This window comes from Podarcis gaigeae, assembly GCF_964106915.1.
Source record: "Podarcis gaigeae genome assembly, chromosome: Z".
Taxonomy (NCBI): Eukaryota; Metazoa; Chordata; class Lepidosauria; order Squamata; family Lacertidae; genus Podarcis; species Podarcis gaigeae.
This window is the reverse complement of record NC_139691.1, coordinates 14,119,393-14,141,670: the sequence shown is the minus strand read 5'-3', so window position 1 is coordinate 14,141,670 and position 22,278 is coordinate 14,119,393. Positions and strand designations below refer to the sequence as shown.

Here is a 22,278-nt window from a genome sequence, read left to right as displayed (position 1 = left end):
GCATGGTGTGGTGGTTAAAGACCTAGGAGACCAGGGTATGAATTCCTGCTTGACCATGAAGCTCACTGGGTGACCTTGGGCCAGTCACTGCAAGAAGGGAAGAACCACGTTTGCCACCTTGAGCTCCTTGGAGGAAAAGGTGGGATACAGAGTCATGGGGGAAAGAAAGTACACCCTCTTTGAATTTGGTGGTTTTACATATCAAGACATCATCATCATCATCTATTCCTTACCAAATCTTAAAATTAGGTAAATACAACCTCAGATGAACAACAACACGACATACTACACAGTGTCATGATTTATTTAACAAAAATGAAACCAAAACAGGGACTCTTACTGCTTCCGTAGGACTTAAGGGACTAAGGTGAATGCAGGTCCTGCTAATCAAATGCCGCTGCTTAATTGATCATCAGCATGTTTGCCCACCTCTATAAAAGCTGAAGTTTTCGAAGTTTGCTGGTCTCGAGTATTCAGGTGTGCTTTAACACAGTGCCAAGGAGGAAAGGCATCAGCAATGCTCTTAGAGGAGCAATTGTTCTAATGCAATTAATGATACTGCCTTTCTCTAAATGGCAACATTCCTACTTCTCAACTCAGCCCTTTTTGGTTCCCACTCCCTGTTGCAATACTAAGCTACCCTGCTCCTAATGTGGGCATGAGTAAGTTTTGGCCCTCCAGAGTTTTCTGAACTACAGTCCCATTAGACCTAGCAAGGAGAGCCAGGGCTGATGGGATCTGTGGTTCGGCAACAAACACCTGGAGGGCAACAGTTTCCTTATCACTGCTTGAGATGAGTTGGAGTGCTTGCAGAATCAGAGCAGACCCATGTTTGGCAGGTATAGGTGCCATTTCTGTAATATCTGTAAGAGAAGGTCCTCCCCAAATACTCTCAATAGGAGAACAGTCCACTTCAGGGTGAAGGGCAAAAAAAAAAATTCATTAAACTCCCTCCTTAAGGATGAAGGCTCTATCTAAAAGGCAGGGTTTAAAACAAGAGTATGCTGAAGATCACTCTGTGCCATCTGCTTTGTTAGCACTCTAGGCCAAGTTTCTCCTCTTCTTATTTTTTTAAAAGCTGCCCAGCTTCCAATTATTTCTCCTCCCTTGTCTACATTTTATTCACTGATGGTGCTCCACCCTCATTCTAAAATGATACATACAGTTCCAACAAGCAAATAAAATAATTTACAGTACACAGAACGCCAAAGTGAGACATTGCCCAGCAGTGCCTCTGCACTCTCTGCATTCTCTAGAGACCATCACCCTTTCCTCTTGAGGAACAAGACTTTGCCTGTGCCGCAGAATCACAGAACTTGATCTGGGTTCAGCAAGAGATGGACTTGGCCGTCGACCATATTCAACCTCCTGGGCTCTAGTTTACCAGAAACAAGAGTGGGAATACTGCTTTAAAGTGGGCCAATTCTGATGCCACCTTTTATCCTGTTGCTTAATGCATAAGGGAATAGTAAAATGCTACATCTCCCAAATTTTGGGCTCCGAATCAATGGTTTTCATTGATCCATCTGTCATGGGTGCTTTAGTTGAGATTCCTGCATTGCAAGGGGTTGAGCTACACAGCCCTTGGGTTCCCTTCCAACTCTACAATTCTATGATTCCATTTCAGGTGGTGTCAAAACTGGTCATCAGTTGGCAGGATGGGCAAGGCTGAATGAACAGTGGAATTATGACAGCCTGATCATTCTTGCCTCTAACCCCAACGGGTACCCACCCCCACCATGGGAGAAGCAAGCAGTAGCAGCTTCTGGCAAGATCTTGCAACACACTTGTGAGATCCAGTGTGGTATAGTGGTTAAGAGTGGTGGACTCGTGATCTGGTGAACCGGGTTCGCATCCCCGCTCCTCCACATGCAGCTGCTGGGTGACCTTGGGCCAGTCACACTTCTTTGAAGTCTCTCAGCCCCACTCACCTCACAGAGTGTTTGTTGTGAGGGAGGAAGGGAAAGGAGAATGTTAGCCGCTTTGAGACTCCTTAAGGGAAGTGATAAAGTTGGATATCAAATCCAAACTCTTTTTTTTTTTCTCACTTCATGGGGGAACACCCTGGCAACCCACCCCTGCCAAAACCCACAGCTGCCCAACCTCACTAAGCAAGGTTTTTGCAGCAGGGCCGATGCCGTCCCGTTTTGCTTCAGGTGGGCCAACAAGACAGGCCTCCCCTGTTCTAAGTCTTCACATCAAGCAATCAGAGTACATGTGTTTGCAGACATGATCAGTGGGCTAAGTTGCCCAGGGGGCTGTTTGTTGCCCGTCTTGCAAGACTAGTGTTTGCTGATCAAGATGTCCCAGCTGTCCTTCCAGCGTAGGTCCTGGAGCTGATTTTTGGTGAGCGGAGGCTTCCCATAGGTGAGCGGTCGGAATGTGTGGTAGGTCAGGTAAACAGAAGAGAACCAGGCAACCACAAGAGCACTGTGCATGCTCTTTGAGAGTCTGGATCTATAAAGAAGAGACACACAGTCTGAAGCAAACATGAACCAGCAGTTTAAGGCGAAATTGTCTCAACCAATGAACTTCTGCCCCTCTTAATGTTGCAATAACATCACTTGAATTTATATAAGTAGTGACAGTTATTCTGAGCATAGCAACCTGCTTTATACAGTCAGACGTTTGACCCATCCAACTCAGTGTTGTCTACACTGATTGGCAGCAGCTCTTCAGGCTTTTGGAAAGGCATCTTTCCCAGCTCTGCCTGGAGAGGCTGGGGATTGAACCTGGGACCTTCTGCATGCAAAGCAGGTACTCTACCGCTGAGCTACAGTTCATCCCCAGAAGTAATATTCTACTCTGTACAGTTCTGAATAAAGGGCTAATTTAAATAAGTTGCCATATTATCAAGTCAGGCCAATGGCTCATCTAGCTCAGTATTGTCTACATTGTTTGGCAATGTTTCAGACAAGGCCAACTCACAGCCTCATCTGGAGATGCTGGGGACAGAAGCGGAGACCACCTGCAAGCCAGGCAGAGGAGTCTTTTCTAACACTGAGCTTTCTAATGGCTCCCAACACAGTTGCTCCCTTGGTAAGCCATAAGGCTCCTCCACGGAATGTGGAAGAAAGGGTTTTTATCTGATCCAAGCCCCTGTTCAGTGCAGGATCCACAGTGCAAGATGAAACTCTTGCATCCCTAGCAAAGAAGTGCCAAGCCCTGCCTTAAAAACTCCAGCAAAAGGAGACCTGCTACCCCTTAAGGCAGTTAGTTCCATTGCTAAACAGCCCTTATCTCACAATGGAGAGCTGAGAAACATCGGCTCGGCTGCGAAAGACAGGCCAGCCCTCCTGTCCCTCAACTATCATCTGGGGAAAGTCATTCCATCAGGCTGTCTCAATGGGAAAGAGAGGAAGAAGAGCTGTGCTGGAGGTCCAACTGTACCAGGCACTTCCTGCCTCTGAACTGTGGCAACTGGTCAATACTGGAACAGCTGTCTAGAAATTGGTGTTTAAGTTCTGATTTTCCTCTTCCCTCCTTGTCCCCTTTCCCTTGTGTGTTTTGGGTTTTTGGGTTTTTAAATATTGTAAACCTGCAGGTAGGGAGTGCCTTGTTTTGATATTACGTAAGCCACTCTGGGAGCCTTTATGGCTGAACAGCAGGGTACAAATGCTATAAATAATAAAACAGCCAACAAGCCAACAAGTAAGTCTTAACTATAGCCTTCTTGCCTGCTGTTTTCAGCCACTGGATTGAATCCTGATCTCTGGAGTAACAAGAACAAGGCAGTCCCATCTTCTGTGGAACAGGCCATTCTGATATTTGAAGTCAACCATAATGTTTCCCCTTAATCTGCTCTTCTCCAGGCTGAACATACACTGAGCCTTTCATTTGCTGCTAGTAGGACTTGGGTTTCCAGACCCCACCACCACCAGCCTCTGGACATGCTAAGCTTTGTCAATGCCCCTGTAACATAAAGCCTCCTGGCAGAGAGCAATCCTGGCAAGAGAAGTCATACCTGCAGAGGTATTCGCTGGTGTGCTGCAGGACAACAGGGATCAGGAGGATCTGGAAAGTGAGAGCAGGCAGGTAGTGGTAGAGGAAGAGTGTCTTCTCCATCAGGAAGAATGGGAGGTAATTCATGGCCCAGCCTCCCACGCAGAGGCCTCCTGCTGACACCCACTGCCACCATGCCTCTGTCAGGGTAAAGGGGCAGAGAGCTGCATTAAACGGACCATGGCTTGATCTAGCTCACTGCTGTCTACACAGACTGGAAACCTCCAGGATTTCAAGCAATGACATTCACAGGCCTGTTTAGAGAGGGTGGGGATTGAATATGGGACCTTCTACATGCAAAGCAGGTGCTCCGTTACTAAGCTATAGCCTTTCCCCTAAAAATAAAGTAGGAGTTTTTGTTCACGTGTTCCCAGCAAAGTGCTGAATTAAGTAAGAATGTAGGTCCATCTGGTGCAATACTGTTTGCACTAACTGGCTGCATCTCTTCAGGGTTTAAGGCAAGGGACTCTCTCAGCCCTACCTGGAGATGCCAAGGATTGAACCTTCTGAATGCAAAGCAGGTGCTCTGCCACTGAGCTTGCAGCCCTTACTAATAAGGGAGTGTTAATTCTATTTCATTTATATTATGACTTTCCTCCAAGGAGCTCAAGTTCTCCCCAATCAGTTTTATGCAGGTTCAAATCCACCATCGGGCGCATGAAGCTGACTGGGTGATCATGGGTCAGCTTCTGCCTCTCTGCCTAACCAACCTTGCAGGGTTGTTGTGGTGGTATTTTTTTAACTGCAGTTTAATTTTTTCTTGCTCCTTTGCAAGCTGTTTATGGGAATATAAATTTATGTTTGAAGCTATGAGTTGTAAAACGGGTAAGGAAATAAACAAACAAACAAGAGGTGGGATAATAGCTGAAATATCTGACCTTCAGGGATGTCACAGATATTCCGTCTCCGCCGGAGCAGGTACCACAGGAACAGAGCCACGTAGGCAGCAGTGGCTGCATTGGCTGACATCCAGGTGACGATGTTCCCCAGAAGGTGGATCTGGGCCTAGAGAACCAATAACCAACAATGTTAAAAGCACTGCTGTGGAATTTGCCCTCCCCATCCTGGTGACCCCCCCCACTGATGCTTTAAACTGCAATTCCCATTTTCCCTGACATCAATTTACCTTCATTTCCCCCCTAATCCAGGAGAGGTGCATTAAAGCTGTTTTCATCCAGTGGAGAGAGAGAGAAAACAGCTCTTGAATTCTGAAATTTCAAAATATATAGTCCACACACTTCCAAGCAAACTTCACATCCATAAGGACTAGAAGCCTGGGTTCTTTTTTAAGTCCCAGGAAGCTGCATTCCTTACTATGTTACCTTTTTCTGTACTCCCGCAGAATCATAGGGTGCATGCAATACATTAATTTTTGCTTCTCTTGGCAGAAAGTATAAATAGGTGAGGAGGCCCTTAGAAGTGTCTTATCGCAGCTACGTCTTTATTCTATTTTTGCATCTGTTTCTTCACATTTGAAAACTGGAGTGCATCATTCATTTGTGGGGGGGGGGGGGGGCTGGCTTTTAAAACTAAGGAGGAACCTGCCTGTACAAGGTTGCAACTTGCCAATTGCCTGTGGCAAGCGGAAAACTGCTTCCAGGTGACCAGGCCTTTGAAAATGTAGGCTCCGCTCTTTAGGCCAAAAATGACTCCCATAAAGCATGTCTGGATAGACTTCTCACATAATAAGGAGCTGCCCTCAAGAGAGGTCCAAACTGTCAAACAGAAACTTTTAGCAGTGGTCCCCTGGATGCAGTAAAAAGGTGTGGGCATGGCTTTCCACAGGTAGAAAGACGTGTCTGCTGTCTTTTCAGCAAATAGTGGAAACTATTCCACTATTTGGAAAATAGTGTTTTCCAAATTCATTCTACTGGGCCTTTTAAGCTATGTCTATTGTCCAGTTCTGTGGCTCTCTGTCCAGCTGCTCTCCAATAAGGCTTTTTAGTCTCTGTTTTAATCTTTCTGGTTTTAAAACTTTATTGTATTTTTTAATGTATCAGGAGGACCAAAGCTCAGCAACAGAGAATCCTGCTTTGCATGGAGGACCCAGGTTCAGTTGCCCCTCTGTGAAGACAATACTGAGCTAGGAGTACGGACAGCTGGATTCAGTGTAAGGCAGTTTCCTAACACTGAAAGCCAACCAGACAACATTTTTTTCTTGGAAGACAATGTATAAATAATGCTAGTTAATGGATTAACCTACCCCTGAGGTGGAGTGGAACCAGTAGGCGATGTTTGTGTCCAAGGTAATCCATTCTAGGGGAGAAGAGCTATATTTGTGTTCTGTGTCTTCATTTTTCAGAGTCAGTATCTTCCACTGAGAACAGAACAGGACAACTAAGAACTTATCAGAGCAATACAGCTACAACCAGTTCCCTGGCCTAATCCTGATTAGCACTGCAAACTAATGAGTGCAGGGCAATATATTTCTATGAATGAGAACTTACTCACCAGCAAAACACTTTTGATAACCATGTGACAATTTGGGGGACAGGCAGGTTACAAAGTTCAGCAGCATCCCCAGGTGTAGTGGTCAGAGTATCAGAGACCAGGGTTCAAATCTCCACTTGGCCACAGGAAGCTCAAGGGAGATCTAGGGCCAGTCACTTTTTCTCAGCCTAACCTATCTCACAGGGTTGATGTGGGGATTAAGCGAGGGTGGGGGGGACGGGGACACTGTGTATGCCACCTTGATCTTCTTGGAGAAACAGGCGGAATATAAATGCAATACACAAACAAACAAAAAATAGGAGATAACCATGTATGCCATCTTGAAGTCTCTGGAGCTACAAATATTTATAATGTATTTATCTGGACAGCTTCTATACTGCCTTACTTGCAATCATCTCTTAAGTAATGCATAAGAAATGCAATACAACAAAAATAAAAAATCAGTTAAAATGACAAAATCAAGATTCAGTTAAAATGCTTGATAGAATTTAAAGGCCGGGGGGGGGGGAATAGTCTTCAGTGGGTGCCAGAAGTTCAACAAGTCAGGAGCCTCTTGCAGATTCCATAAAGTTTGGCCCACCGTACTGGAGGCAGATAAGCATGAGCTGGGCATCTGAGCCATAGGGGAATCCCTGATCTCCATGATTTGGTAAATGTAAGAATAAAGTAAATATAAAGTAGAATAATAAACAATCAGAGTCAGCAGCTATCAAGGCATCTCAAGTCCTTCCCAGGCTGGGTACCTGAGATCCTTTTGGCTGAAGATGCCAGGAATGAAGCTGAGGATGTATAGATACAAATGAGCCACGACCCATTCCCACTGTCTGCTATCACAGATGGGGTGTTTGCAACCCTCCTGATGATGTTGGACCTCACAGGTCCCATTAAGGGAAGGGAAGGAGTTGCAGTCCAGAGACATCTGGAGGGCCAGAGGGGCCTCATCACTGGCCCTGCGTCTTATACTCAGCAAGACCACTGGGTCCACCCAGCCCAGTGCTGTGTCTCCGCTGATGAGGTGCTTGGCTTTCAAGCAAGAGGATTTCCCAGCCCAGGTATCTCACATCCTTTAAATTGAGATACCAGGTACTGGGCCTGGGGTCTTCTGCCTCCAAAGCCGCTCATCTGGCCCACCCAGCCCCTTCTGTGAGTCACACACAATGCCCAAGCTATTCACCTTACAATGGATTTTCCACCCGCAAATGAAACAGTAATAATAAAACATTTTAAAAATCTATTTATGTCAGCCTATGAAGCTGGAAGGTGAGGAACCTGCGGCTGTCAGGGATCTTGTTGGACTACAACTCCCATCACCCCCTGTTTGGGGCTGATGGGAACTGGAGTTCAAAAACCTCTGGAGGGCACCGGGTTAGAGAACAACTCCCATCAACACTGTCTGGAGGTTTTCCACAGGTGAGCTCAGTGCCAAGTTCTCCTATGGGAACAGGCTGGTCTTTCTGTCTTCTTTATGGTGCAAGACTTCAACTGGGTGGCTCCTGCACTGGGCTTCAGTGGGTAGATTCCTCCACTCTACTCTTTGCTGCCTTCAACCTCTCTCTGCTTCTCACCTGCAGTTCCGTGAACTTGGCCATGAAACTGAGGTTCTGGCTGATGCTGATCTGCGTTGGGGAATGCAGCTCCACCTCCCTCTCCTTCTGTTCCTGGCCTGGGAGAGAAGCCGAAACAAACTGGTCTGAGACATAACCCGATTCGCAGGGGAGGGAGGAAGAGAAATAGTAAGCTTCCCTACAACACTTTTTAAATAAAAGTTCTAAAAGCATGCAGGTCCTTGGATGCAACACATTCCAAAGGAACACAGGAAGCTGCCTTATACAGACTACTGGGGTCCACGTAGTTCAATACTCTCTACTCTTGAGTGGCAGCGGCTCTCCAATGTTTCAGGCAGGGAATCTCTCCCAGCCCCAAACTGAGACACCAGGGATTGAACCTGAGATCTTCTGCATAAAGGGCAAATGCTCTGCCACTGAACTATGGGCCTTTCCCTAAAAGTAAACACAAGGTTCTAGTCCTCATGGTCCTGAATAAAGATCTGTAGTGTCACGAGAAATTGGCACTAGGTGGTGCTTCTCCTGTCTTCTGATGTAGCTGGAGTTTCTATTGTTTATATATTTGCTATAATGAAAGTAATGGCAGAAGTTCAAGGGTGCCAGCCAGAGAATATAACAGGGAGGTCAGGAAGAGGACAGCTTCCCTCATGTGCCAACTTCCAAGTGTGAACTCCAAGGACATACCCTTAGAAGTGGATGAGAAAACGATGGCATCATGAGCACCTGTATATCAAAGACTACGTAATCTGGGCACAGGGCCTCTACAGATGCAGGTATAGGGTGGTATATAAATTCAGTAAATATAAATAATAATAATACATAAGGCCCCAGCCCCAGCATGAGATTTCAGCTTAGACTGCTCAGGTAAAGTGCCAAGCATATTTTGGCCTAAGTAAGAGCGGAGCTGTCACCGGTTCCGGGAATCTCACTGGCAGAAATGACAGGTATCTTTAAGTTTATTCCCTTATATCTTTTAATTATCTTCACTTTGTATACTAACACCTGTTGCTGTTTCTATGCTTATTATTATAGCAGTTAAAAAAGCTTGCTTCTGCTCCTTAAGAGTTTGTCGCCCTCCATTTACTGAGAACCCAAAGGACCTGACTGCTGCTTACTGGTTGCTCCTGACTGGGGTAATGCTTGAGCTGGTTTTAAATAGGAACCTGAGTCAGACCAATGCTACATCAGCTCAGTGCTGTTGGCACTAACTGGCAGCAGCTCTCCAGGGTTTCAGACAGGAGACTTTCCCAGCCCTGCATAATGGTCTTAAAGATTTTGAACTGACTTTTCCCATATCTGTGTTCTTCCACATTCCACAGCATGCTCTGATGGTAGCCTTTAGAAACCTTTTCCCCGATTATCTCCAGCTGTCGATAGCCCCACTCAGGTAGAGATGCGCCACTGAGCTGCAGGATAGGGAAAGAAGAAAAAACTGATTGGCTGCCGGCTGTCTTTCATTCCCAAAACAAAAATTATAGCAGCCAATAGTGATGCAAAGAAAACCACAGCACAGCTGTTCACAAACTGTGCTGCTTCACCCCACCAACCTGGTTCCTTCCAGATGCTCCTGGACTACAACATCCATCATCCCTCACCATTGGCTATACCGGCAGGGGCTGATGGGAGTTGTAGTCCTTCTTCACACAGCACTGAGTTATAGCTTCGGAATTCACTCGCAAGAGGCAGTGATGATGACCATGTAGCCTTCAGAGGACTGGACAAATTTATGGAGGAGAAGGCTAGCAATGGCTAATCGCCATTGTGCTTGTGTTCTATCTAAATAGTTAGAGGCAATATGCTCTTGAATACCAGTTTCTATAAACTGCAGGAGGGGAGAGTTGCTGTTGTGCTCAGATCCTGCCTGTGGACTTCCCTTTGGGGCATCTGGTTGGCCACCATGAGAACAGGATGCTGGACTAGCTCGGCCGCTGGCCTGATCCAGCAGCCGAGCTCTTCCTAGTCCAGAACAAGAGTCCCAGGTTGGGCAAGGCTTGAATTCTATTATTTTGGTCACAGACCAATTCCAGCCCACATACAATATCAAGGAAGTCATAAAACACAATAGGGATACATTAGTCACTAACATATAACCTAAAATTATCATTTAAGGCCTTAATCGTTATGATAGCACAGCTTGTTCCCTAAGTTTTATGGAAATCACACAGAATTTGGCTACCCTTAATGTGATCTCAGGATCCTTGTCTTCGGATTCATTTGGAGATTTTTGCATAGCAGGGGTAATAAATACCGAGCGTATATCCCCGTAGAAATGGCAGCGTAACAAGGCACGAAAGACAGTTTCTACCTCCATCAAGCCACAGGGGCAGACTCGTGTTGGGCAAGGCTGAGTTCGCATGTAATAAATCAAATGAATAAAGGCTTCCAGGAGCCCAAAGTCATGAAGTGGGTGCCTGCTGTGCCTCTGCACAATTCCTGGTGGGAAGCTCTGGGGGTGGGGAAACTCCAAAACCCACATACCTTTAGCACTGCCGAGGTGTTCACATGGACAAGCCTTACTTCAGACAGGATTGTTTTCCAGACATCTGTATCCGAGTCTCGGTTCACAATTTCCTGCAATAATAGCAAGTTATCACTTGAATTTTGATCATTTCTATAGTTGAGCTGTTTGCAGCTGAGTTGGCTTTTCCAGCCAAGAAACACAGCCTGCAGGTATTTAATGTAGGTTTGTTTGAGAGACTCTTTCCCTTTCACCTCTCCCCCTAAAACTGGGCTGGGAAAGCCTTTTCAGCCTGGGAGCCACATTCCTTTTGAGCAAGCTTCTAAGGGACACATACCAGTAGCGGGAGGAGCCATGAATGTAAATTTCACCTTTGTACAGGAGGATATATTTATTCCAATGTTACACACACAAATGCCTATTCTTCATTTTGGCAAGGAAGAAACATGATCACAGTTCAAGAACACATTTCAACCAGGCAAAGCACTGAAGAGGGGCATGGAGCAGGACTAATGAGGAGTGTGGTTTAGCAAGAGGGGGTGTCACCTGTCAAGAATCCTGATGACCAGCCAGAGACGTCTGGAGGTCAACATCATCCCCCAGGCCTGAGGTTCCCCACAACCCTGCTCTAAACGTTCAGTTTTAAATGCACAAGATATTGATTCTATGTTTGCATTATATAATCATTGGAAGGATGGTAGTTTAACATCACCAAGAATGCCTTGAAAGTGCAAAGCAGGCAAGATTAGGCGTGAGTGAAGGAGTACAGGTGTCTGGGTCTTCCTCCCACTGCAACATCTGGGTATTTCAACAGAGAGCCTGTTGCTCCCATGTGTGCGCAAAGGTTGCTGAACTGAATGTGTGAGACATCACTGTGATGCAAAATAAGAAACTAAAATTGACATGTTGTGAGGAGAGTCTTTAAGAAGCCTTGCTCATCTCAGATTGGAGAATATGGGGCGTGTGATTCCCTTCCCTCCGATCAACAACTCACCACTCTCCAGAGATTCTGAGCCTGCATGGAAATGTTGTAATCAATGTAGCAGGAAATCTCTTGGGAATGAGGGCTCAGGGGCGCAGCAACGTCATGTCTGTAAAGGCAGATGGATAAAAGAGCTGCAGAGCAGTTTCCTTAAAGCCTCTCCATGGGGCTATTTTAGTTCCTGACCTGTGCTGTTCCTTGCAGCTGCTTCTGAGAAACCGCCATTAAGGGGGGAAATGTAGCTGCTCAATTACTTTAATGGTAGTATGGCCATGTGATCATTACACGCTGTGCTTTGGCAACTTGTACTGATCCCCCACCCCACCCCCAAACCAGCTTCCCAATGCTGGTTTTGACCTTTAAACCCCCTTCATGGCTTAGGAGCTGGTTACCTGAAGGCCATCTGTCTCTATTTATGTACAGAACTTGCTTTCATCAAGATTTAGTGGTGGCTCCCAACTTGGATGGCTTTAAAGGGGGAGTTGACAAATTCACGGAGGATAAGGATAAGAGTGGCAAGTAGCCACCACGGCTATGTTCTACCTCTGTTGTTGCAGTAAGTATGGTTCTGGATACCAGTTGCCAGGAATCAGGATGCTTTTGCCCTGATTCAATAGCTAAGCTCTTCTTATCAAGTAGAATCATAGGGACTGAACCTGCAACCATGGCATTGTCAGCACAACACTCTAACCAACTGAGCTATGTTCTTGTTTACCTGCAAATGCCTGCCAGATCTCTCCTCTTTTTAAAATGCTGGATGTCTACTGTAAATTACCATCTGAACAAAGCTTAATAATTGCATCTGGGGGCAGAAGCAACCTTGCTGAGAGCCAAGGGCTACTTACGTGTTGAGGTAGCGAGTTGTGATCCCGTGAACAAGCTGCACAATGCTGCCGTGGCGCACAGGGCGAGGGGGGTTGCTCACCACCAGCTGCTGCCTGTTTGGAGAGATGTGCAAAGATGATGCAGGGGGAGTTAGCAGGCCTGGAAATACCAAAATAGAGCAGGTCCCAGTAATTAGCCACGAAAGAGTTAAATGTTCAAGAAAAGAAAGAGAAAACCAGATCTAGGCTAAAAAACCAGGTCTGACGGTGTCAAGCAGTGGAGGATGGTCCATTATGACAAATAAGGGAACTGCCCCACCAGCTTCAGTCTGCCCTCAGCCAGCCCCTGCCTGCCAGTCTTTTCACTTACAACCAGCTCAGGGAGTGGTTCTGCCTGTCAGCTTCCTCCTCCTTGGTCTCCGTATTGGATGGGGTAAAGGTAAAGGGACCCCTGACCATTAGGTCCAGTTGTGACCAACTCTGGGGTTGCAGTGCATCTCACTTTATTGGCCGAGGGAGCTGGCGTACAGCTTCCGGGTCATGTGGCCAGCATGACTAGCCGCTTCTGGCAAACCAGAGCAGTGCACGGAAACACTGTTTACCTTTCCGCCGGAGCGGTACCTATTTATCTGCTTGCACTTTGGCGTGCTTTCGAACTGCTAGGTTGGCAGGAGCAGGGACCGAGCAACGGGAGCTCACCCTGTCATGGGGATTCGAACCAAAGACCTTCTGATTGGCAAGTCCTAGGCTCTGTGGTTTAACCCACAGCGCCACCCGCATCCCTAGAGGATGGGGTAGGGGGACAGAATTGGTGGGCTCTGCCTGTCATTTGCTCTGCCACCATCTACTGTTCAGCTCCCTTAATTCCTCCCTATGAGTCCCAGTGGGCACCAGCCACCACTGGAGTCAAGCAGTGTTGCAGTCAGCTTGGGACTCAAGTACCTAAAGGAGTGTCTCCTTTAACATCAACCATCTTGAGCCTTTTGACTGGCAGGGGGAGGCCCTGTTGGTGGTGGTGCTGGATGCTGCCTGGTTGGCACTGACCAGTGACAGCGTCTTTTCATTTTTGGAATGAAGTACACCTGCCTCCCTATTAACATTCAGGAGGGATTCAAAAACTCTCACCATTTGATGGCTGAAAGGATATTGTTTCCAGGCAACTTTGAAATTAGTATGCTAATGTTTTAGCTAATGTTTTAGCTATGTTTTTATTTTACTCTTTGGGAGGAAGGGTAGGATGCACATGGGATAAATACAGTACAAGAAAATAATAAAGACATCTAAGAGAACTGGTAATCCAGAGGAAGCTCAAAATAACTGCTGGTTTTACAAATATCAGAGAGCAGTAGAAGCATCATCATCATCATCATCATCACTATTGATTCATTACTCACATTTCACCCTAAGGTTTCTAAAAATTATGTATCCCAGGTGTCAAAGACCAGGGTAAAAGAGGCACTCCTTCAGCATTTGCCAAAAACTGTATAGTGAAAGTGCCAGGCACACCTCTGTAGAAGGAGTGGGGATTCCACAACTGAGGGGCTGCCACAGAGAAGGCCCTTTCCTGGGTCACCACTCCAAGCTTCTGAGTGAGGCAAAACTACCATGAAGGCCCCTCTGTTGTTCACAACATGAGGCGCTGGCCACTCTCAACCCATTAGATAATATCTACAATTTCAGTTTATAAACACACCTGGCATGATCCTTGTGCTTAAAAAACAAAAACAAACAACCCCAAATGAAAATAAATCTTGCACCCCCCATGCCCATCCCAGCTCAGTTTTGTAAAAACGCATAAAGCAATATCTCTTGCTTTTTCCTCTCTTGTATAGTTTGGAAAGGTTGCTCAGAAAGAGAATGCAGCCTGGGCCTGAAAAGGGGGCTTCCCACCCCTTTTAAAGAGAAGTGTCTGTCTACTTACATGCCAGGGTCCTTCACGATCCACCAGTTGTTGACGTCCTTGAAAGGGTAGCAGGTGACTTGTTGCTGGTGGGAGCTTCCACGGCCGTTTTCATACCTAGGGATAAAGAATGGAAATTGTGGGAAAGATTCACTCCCAAAGCATCACATGCATCAGGCAATAATTCAGGAGTTAACATAAGAACAGTTTTGCCAGATCAGACCACCCTCCTGTTGTCACAGTGGCCAACCAGACACCTGTGAAAAACCCACAAGCAGGAACTAGACACATGAGCTGCCTCCCTTCCTGTGATTTCCTGCAATTTCCTGCAACCAGTATTCTGAGGTATGATTGCCTCTGATTTGGATACCAGGAGTATATCTCAATCAACAGCCCAGCAGGAATGGAAACCCCTCACTGCATTAAAAAAGCTGGCTTGCTGTGCTGGTGGGGGTAGTCATCACAGTTTCTGAAGTTCCTAAATTCCTGTGGTTTATACAGAATAGGAGCAAGGGATCTGGTGCCCTTCAGATGTAGCTGGACTCCAACACCCATCAGCCTCCAGCCAGCATGGCTAATAGTCAGGGATGACAGGAATTGTAGTCCAGCAACACCTGGAAACCAAGGATACCCCATCCCCTGATCTAACAATTAGCATTACCTGCAAGAGACAGAATAATGCTTCTATTTAGAAGAGACATCCCTCCATGGAAAGAGGGAGATATCTCTCCTTAGGTAAGGCTGGGGAATCTGGGAGATCTCCAGATGTTAGTGGGCTCCAGCTCCCATCAGCCCCTGCAGTCAGCATGGCCAATGGTATGGGGATGATGGGAGTTGTAGTTCAGCAACACAACCTGATGACCTCAAACTATTGTTAGACTTCAACTCCCAAAAGCCCCTGCAGCCAGCATGGGCAACTGTCAGGAGTGATGGGAGTTGTAGTCCACTAAAAGCAGAAAGGAACCACTCGAAGTCCCCATCCCTACTACACACAAAAGTGCAAAAGAAACCTATACCATGATTGTAAAACTCACAAGTCCAGAGGCAGCTTGTTCAACCCAAAGGCCACTTTGGAAATTCAATGAAGCAAAAAATCTCACTAAGGTATTGCTCCAGATATTAAAGTAGTTAAGAGACACCAAAGTCAGACACAATGTCCTCTGTGTCACCCTGACTTAGGGCAAAGGATCTCTCCTCTCTCTCACCTGATAGGGTAAGTATTCTTGTGAGAATGCAGCCAGCAGGGCATGGGTTTCCCCAGAATGTTGCGCAAGGTGATCTGGGAGCCATATGCCACCTCCAGAGGCTGGCCTTGCGTGATCCGAGCGAGACCACCCTAGAAAGAGCCACAAAACGTAAATTTACGGCATGTAATGCCTTAAGAGAAAATATTATGAAAATGATTTACAGGTGGTACATGACCCCAACCAAGCTCGCAAAAATCTATCATTTGCCCAATAATAAATGCTGGAAATGTAATGAGACTGAAGGAACCTTTTATCACCTTTGGTGGACCTGCCCGAAGATTAAAGCCTTCTGGGAAATGATCTATAATGAAATTAAGAAGGTACTTAAATGTACCTTTCATAAGAAACCAGAGGCATTTCTCCTGGGTATGGTTGGCCAATTGTTGTTAAAGAAGGATAGGACGTTTTTTATGTACGCCACCACAGCAGCAAGGATCCTTTTAGCAAAGTATTGGAAGACACAAGAACTACCCACGCTGGAAGAATGGCAGACAAAGGTGATTGATTACATGGGACTGGCGGAGATGACTGGCAGAATCCGTGACCAAGAAAAAGAGACGGTGGAAGAAGATTGGAAGAAATTTAAAGTTATACCTTAAAAATTGTTGTAAAATTGATGAGTGCTAAAATGTCAAGGGAAAGGAAAATATAGAATTACAGCTGTAATTGATTAAGTATGAGAAGAAGCTTAAAAAGAAAATAAGTAATTAATTAATTGGTATGAAGAGTTGTTGAAGAAATTTTAAAACAGGGATGCAGAAAAGGGGAGGTAAGGGGAAGTCCGAGAAGCAAGGTTTATGAAAAAGAGGTTTTGAAATTATACATGTTTATATGTTTTTGTTTGTTTATGTGTGTGTGTTGTTTTGTTTTTAATTTGTGTTGGAATACTAATAAAAAAATTATTTAAAAAAAAGAGCCACAAAATGTGGAGAACAAATGGAAACACCTGATTTTAATGTTGTCCTTTGCTATGCCCAAGTACACACAAGTAGCCTCTGTTTGGGAAGGGCAGCAGCTCAGTGACAGAGCATCTGTTTTGCATTCAGAAGATACCTGGTTCAATCTTCCATGGCATCTCCAGGTAGAGGTGGGAATGTCGCCTGCCTCAAATGCTGGAGAACTGCTGCCAATCAGTGTAGAAAACAACTGAGCTAGATAGACCAATGGTCTGACTTGGTATAGGGAAGCTTCCCATGCTTTAGGGGAAGGGCTGTAGCTCAGTGTCAGTAGAGAACCTGCCTTCTGTGCAGAAGGCCCCACGTTTATCACCCAGAAAGGCTGGGAGAAACTGTTGTCTGAAATACAGTAGAGACAATGCTGAACTAGTTGGATCAATACTGAGCTAGAAGGAACAACTGTCTCACTCGGTATAAGGCACATTCCTATACTCCTATGCATTTCATGTATATGCTCAATGGTTGAATCATTTGTAGATGGGACTGAACTCATTTAAAACATAGCTCAGGATCCAGAAATGGTTGCATATATCTTAGTGCATTCTTTCTGAAACAGAACCCTCCCCTGCCTCTGCAGCCCCTGCCCCTTCTCCCATTCCTTACCTCCAAACTTGCTTGGAAAGCACTGCTCATGATCTGGTCATGGGGCCCTGAGCGATACAGCAAAGCCAAGTGGATGTAGAAGAAAGACAGGTATGTGGCTACTGGGAGGATCACAAGGGCCAGACCTCTGGCTAGCAAGTGGCACAGCAGGGACATCTAGGAGGAAAGAGGAAACACCCCCCTAACAAAGGTTGCTTTTCACACCTAGAAACAAGAATGGACAACTCAGAAGAGCCCTATGGGATGTGACTGAAGGCCTATCTCATTCCAGCTTCCTCTTTCCCATATGCCTCCAGTACATGCACAGGCTGGGCAGGAAGGCAATAGCCCCTCTCCCGTTTCTGTTCTGCAGTAACTGGAGTCTGGAGGTAATACCAGCGGCCATGGATAGCCCTATCCTACATGAATTTGTTGCTTTTAATTATTTACTTGTGTTTTAATTTTGCTTTTTACTCTGTGAACCGCCCTGAGATCTTGTGAGCGGTATATAAATTTTAATAAATAAATAAGTCGAATCTCATTTTGAGGCTGTGAAAGCTGGTGGTCATTGCGACACAGGATGGATTTGGTTCCCTGAGTGAATTTCTTTCCAAAGTGGCCCTGGAAACTTTAACAAGTGTGTGTGTGTGTGTGTGTGTGTGTGTGTGTGTGTGTGTGTTTAGTGTTTAAAATCACAACGCTGTTCACGCTTTCTGTCATGTTTTGTAGAACTGTTGTTTTAAATTGTGTGTTGTTCTAACACTTTGATGCCTGCTCTCCTTGAGTTCCTTTGGAAGAAAGGTCAGGATACAAATTTAATAAATAAAAATTAAATTCATTCATTTGATTTGATTTGATAAATAAATAAAAATAGCACCAAACCTCCATGGCCATTGGCTATACTGACTGAGGCTGATGGGAGTTACAGTTCAACTACAATTGGAGGGCCCCATATTGGCTATTCCTGCTCTAAAGGCGAGCAACGCATACACAAGGCACTTTGCTACTTACATTGGGCAAGTTCTGGTCGCCGATCAGTTGCCAGGAGTGGACTCCTGCAATGGCCAAAAGCAGGATGTACGTGAAGAGGCCCATATATTTCACCCTGTGAATGCAGCAATCAATCAATAAATAGCAATGAAACCACTCAGACCTACCAAAATGTAAATTATTTAAAATGTATGAAATGTTCCCAAACAGAGCAAAGCTGAATTCAGACCTTTTAAAGGTCACTGACCATCTAAGATTAAAGTCCAAGAGAACCGTCTCCTGTGTAACTCCCTGGAAAATGAATGGAAGATGTATGCAAAGAACATTTCTTGGCATTTGTCATGCTCCTGCCTGTTCAGGAAGAGCCTTTGAATTTGTGCCAAATTAGTCCCACAGGCAGCAATCTAGGATATGCTTCAGTTACCTGTCTCTTCAATGTGAACAGCTAGAAATTAAGGTACTTGCAACTGTGCCTCAGGCTGGGGAACAGCTCTGTGAAAAAGGGAAACGGTTGTGTTTGCACATATCACTAAGCTATGGTTTAGCATTACAAAGAGGAGACTTAGGCTTGTGTGCAACCATCCCAACCTCCAACTCTGCCACAAGGGATGTTTAAAAGCTTCTGCTTCTGCTTTGTTGCTGTTGTTGTTTAGTCATGTCCGACTCTTCGTGACCCCATGGACCAGAGCACGCCAGGCACTCCTGTCTTCCACTGCCTCCCGCAGTTTGGTCAAAGCTTTATAAAGCTTCTGCTTTAGACTAACCTAAAACCTAAACTGAACCCAGGCATAGATGCCAATAGAGTATGTTATTACATTGTAGTAAAATAATGTTGATCCATTCCAAGAAATCCTGTAGCATGTTACCTATCAATTGCATACAAAAAGAAAAGTTATGTGGGGACTCTGTCAAAGGAATCATTGAATACATTGCCAAAGCTTCAACTATCTGTGACATGGCCTCTCCATAAGCAATCGTTTATATAGCTGGCTTGTTTTCAATAATGGTGGTTAAGATTAGGCACAGTTTAGAGAGCAGATGTAATGTTAAACTGTGGTTGATCTAAAATATAACTGGAAACTTGCTGAGGTCCCAGAAGAGAGGGGACAGCATGTGAGCACAAGGTTTATAATAGATTGTTCTCCTAACATTAAATGAGGCCACTGTTTGCCTTCCAAATGGGTTAGAAAACCTTTTTTTTTTTTAATCAGGCCACTGACATTTCTCCATAAAGGAATCTACCCCATCCCCCTCTCCCCAATTTTTGATGGCCGATATATTTTCTAGTTATTGTTTTCTGTTTTTATTACCTTTACATTATTTTAATTCCTCATCCTGCTCTTGTAAGCTGCTTTATAAAGAAATGCTGTAAAATTGGCATATAAATATTTAACAAAAACAAACAAACAAAGCAAAGCGAAACACACAGCCATAAATAAGGAATTCAGGAATCATCACGAGGCAGGAAATTTAAGATAAACCCTACTCAGAACAACTTGGGAGAGAATTATTGTACAATAGAAAAAGGAGACAGAGGGGGGAAAAAATGAATGCTTACCCAATTGCACAGGAGCAACAAAGTCCTGTGAGCAAGAGCCAGAACCACCATCTTGCGGAAAAGGGGCTTGAATAAGAAAGACAACATTAAAACACACAAACACACATATAAATATATAATAGGCAAACAGTTAAACCCATCACAATTAACTGCTTCTGAATAAGTGCTTGATGAAATGCAAACGTCTGCGGCTGCTGTGCAATTTTGGGCACTCTGGCTAATATCAGTTCTCCTGGACCACCACTGAGTGGCAAAGCATCTGCATTGGGTGCAGAAGGTCCTGAGTTCAATGCCCAGCATTTCCAGGTAAGGCTAGGAATGCCCCCAGTGAAGAATTCCTGGAGAGCCACTGCTGCCTGTCAGCACAGACAATACTGAGCTAAAAGGGTGGAAGGTATGACTTTGTATAAGGCTGCTTTCTATATTCTTGGAAAGGGCCATAGCTCAGTGGAAGAGGATCTGCATTGCATGCAGAAGATCCCTGCATGCAGAAGGTTCAATCCTGGTTGGCATCTCCTGGTATTTTGTTGTTGTTGTTTTCATTTCTATACCACTTTATATTTTTAAGGGGGTGGATCTCAAAGTGGTTTACAACCCACCTTAAAACACCAAATGAAACAATCCAGAATAAAACATTGCTAAAGTAAGTCAAGTATACACTGAAAGCAATATAATTAACAGGAAACTAAAATATTACCTTAAAAGATTTCAAAACATTACAAAAGATGTCAACACACAGAATAGAATCATAAAGTGGGAAGGGACCCCAAGGGTCATCAAATCCAACTTGCAGTGCAAGAATCTCAGCCAGATCATGCATGCCAGGTTACTCCTTTAACGCAGCAAAGTCAACCCCAACAGGTTTTTTTTATCTTAAACATTTCAAAAGAAAACATTGCTAAAGGAAGTCAGATATAAAATACACATTTAAAACAGCGTAATTACCAAATGAACAAAATAATTATCATAAGCATAGAACATATCTGCTGTTGCTGCTGCCATTCTGCCATTGGTGGTTCACGGCAGGCAGCGGCTGTGGAAGCTCAGGCTCAATGACCTGGGTCTCCATGAAGAGACAGCCAAGATGGTCTCTGGCCTCTTCTGTAGACTCAGCTTTTGTAACTAGGTAGGGCAGGGAGGGATCCCTGCCTGGCATCCTAGAGAGTTGCTGCCAGCCACTGTAGGCAGTAGATGAACCTAAGGTCTGTCTTAGTGTAAAGCAGCTCCTTATGTTCCTAGTCTAGCTTGCACACCCAGCATAGTCTACATAGGTGTCAGTCATGTCCATCAGACAAACACAGGCACAGTGGCCAAGTGGGCAATGAAGGCCAGGATATACTTTTTTAAAGAAATAAGTTAGAGACAGAAGTAATTAAACACATCCTCAGGCTAGAAACCTGACTGGATGAATAAAATGAATTTGAGTGTCAATTCAGTCCCTCCACACCCCTCCAGTCAATGCTCAGGAACCACCCCTAACCCTTCTAAGCAAGGCAAGATATCCATTGCTATATATTTATTTATATGCAACAGCAATTAGCGCAAATTAAAAACCTCAAGATGTGCACACCAGCCCAGTTTGCGTCAGTGTGTCCCAGCTTATGAAGCCAAGATATGCACCAGCTTCACTTTGCTCTTCACTTTGCCAGGGAAAGGAACTAGGAATCCACAGCTACTCCTTGCTTTTACAATTGGCTTAAAAAATCCCATCTAACTCAGAAAGCTTCATCCAAAGTCTCCACTTTTTCTGGTTGGATCTGCCAACAATGGTCACTATATGTCTCACTATCAAATTATTTTACTTTATTTACTGAAAAGAATTCTGTGCCACCTTTTACCTTTGCTTCTGCGAATTGTAGAACTTCAGATAAGATAAAACTGCCAGCAGGATGAAAAAGATTAAAATGGACTCCAGTAGCATCAGCCTGGACTGAGTGATCAGGGAGTTCTCTGTTAGGAAATGAGGAGGAAGAGAGAAGACCTTAGCTGGAATAAAAATGATTGACCCTCACTCAAAAGTGGTGAAAACAAGCCAAAACGTGTCTTTAAATCTGGGGAAACGAAGCATTACAAGAACCCGATGCTCTAAACTGGACAACATGATGCCCTCCAGATGTTGTTGGACTCCCAATTCCCATGATCCTCCACCACTGGCCATGCTACCTGGAGCTGATGGGAGTTGGAGACCAACAACATCTGGAAGGCATGTCATTGGCTACCCCTGCTCTAAACACACAGTGCACATATTGTTAAGGTATCCCAAATATAGAACACCCTCTTCAGACATGTTTGATCAGGCACCAGGAAAACACTGGCCATTTGCTAATCTCATTCAGTGGGATCTGACTGTCATATTCAAAGAAATAAAAAGCTCATGCATACCTTCCTCATAGAGGACAACTCAGTAGTATGCACTTCCCTTACATTATTTCAAGAGCAGCCAACGTGATGTACAATTCCTGTCATCCCAAACTACTGGCCATGCTGGGGATAATGGGAGATGTAGTAATCTGCCTTACATGCAGGTGATCCTAGCTTCAATCCCCGGCATCTCCAGGTAGAGCTGGGAATCATCCTGTGCCTGAAACCATGGAGAGCTGCTGCCAGTCCACGTAGACAGTACTGAGCTACATGAACCAAAGGCAGCTCCCTATGCTCCAGAACCAGTCTAATACAGTGGCTGCAGTGTCAGATTAGGACCTGGAAGACCAAGGTTCATATCCCCCACTCAGCCATGAAGCTCACTGGGTGACTCTGGGCCAG

General features: G+C 45.0%; 1 protein-coding gene across 6 annotated transcripts in view; it reads right to left on the bottom strand.

The window, feature by feature from the left end:
* Positions 1-283: 283 nt before the first annotated feature.
* POMT1 (protein O-mannosyltransferase 1) overlaps positions 284-22,278 on the bottom strand; it is a 30,746-nt gene continuing 8,751 nt past the window's right edge. For 5 of the 6 annotated variants that reach the window (XM_083721380.1, XM_083721382.1, XM_083721381.1 and 2 more), the window contains 15 exons: positions 21,354-21,465; positions 19,516-19,581; positions 17,979-18,072; positions 16,989-17,144; positions 15,388-15,518; positions 14,204-14,299; positions 12,304-12,396; positions 11,471-11,567; positions 10,497-10,589; positions 9,304-9,424; positions 8,019-8,116; positions 6,206-6,319; positions 4,881-5,007; positions 3,965-4,142; positions 284-2,457 (listed from right to left, as the gene is read on the bottom strand). In XM_083721380.1, coding sequence (XP_083577506.1) covers positions 2,283-2,457; positions 3,965-4,142; positions 4,881-5,007; positions 6,206-6,319; positions 8,019-8,116; positions 9,304-9,424; positions 10,497-10,589; positions 11,471-11,567; positions 12,304-12,396; positions 14,204-14,299; positions 15,388-15,518; positions 16,989-17,144; positions 17,979-18,072; positions 19,516-19,581; positions 21,354-21,465 — 1,751 coding nt within the window. In that variant the 3' untranslated portion in view covers positions 284-2,282. Of the gene's footprint in view, positions 2,458-3,964; positions 4,143-4,880; positions 5,008-6,205; positions 6,320-8,018; positions 8,117-9,303; positions 9,425-10,496; positions 10,590-11,470; positions 11,568-12,303; positions 12,397-14,203; positions 14,300-15,387; positions 15,519-16,988; positions 17,145-17,978; positions 18,073-18,772; positions 18,807-19,515; positions 19,582-21,353; positions 21,466-22,278 lie in introns of those variants that run through there. The other variant, XM_083721385.1, reaches the window with a different exon arrangement.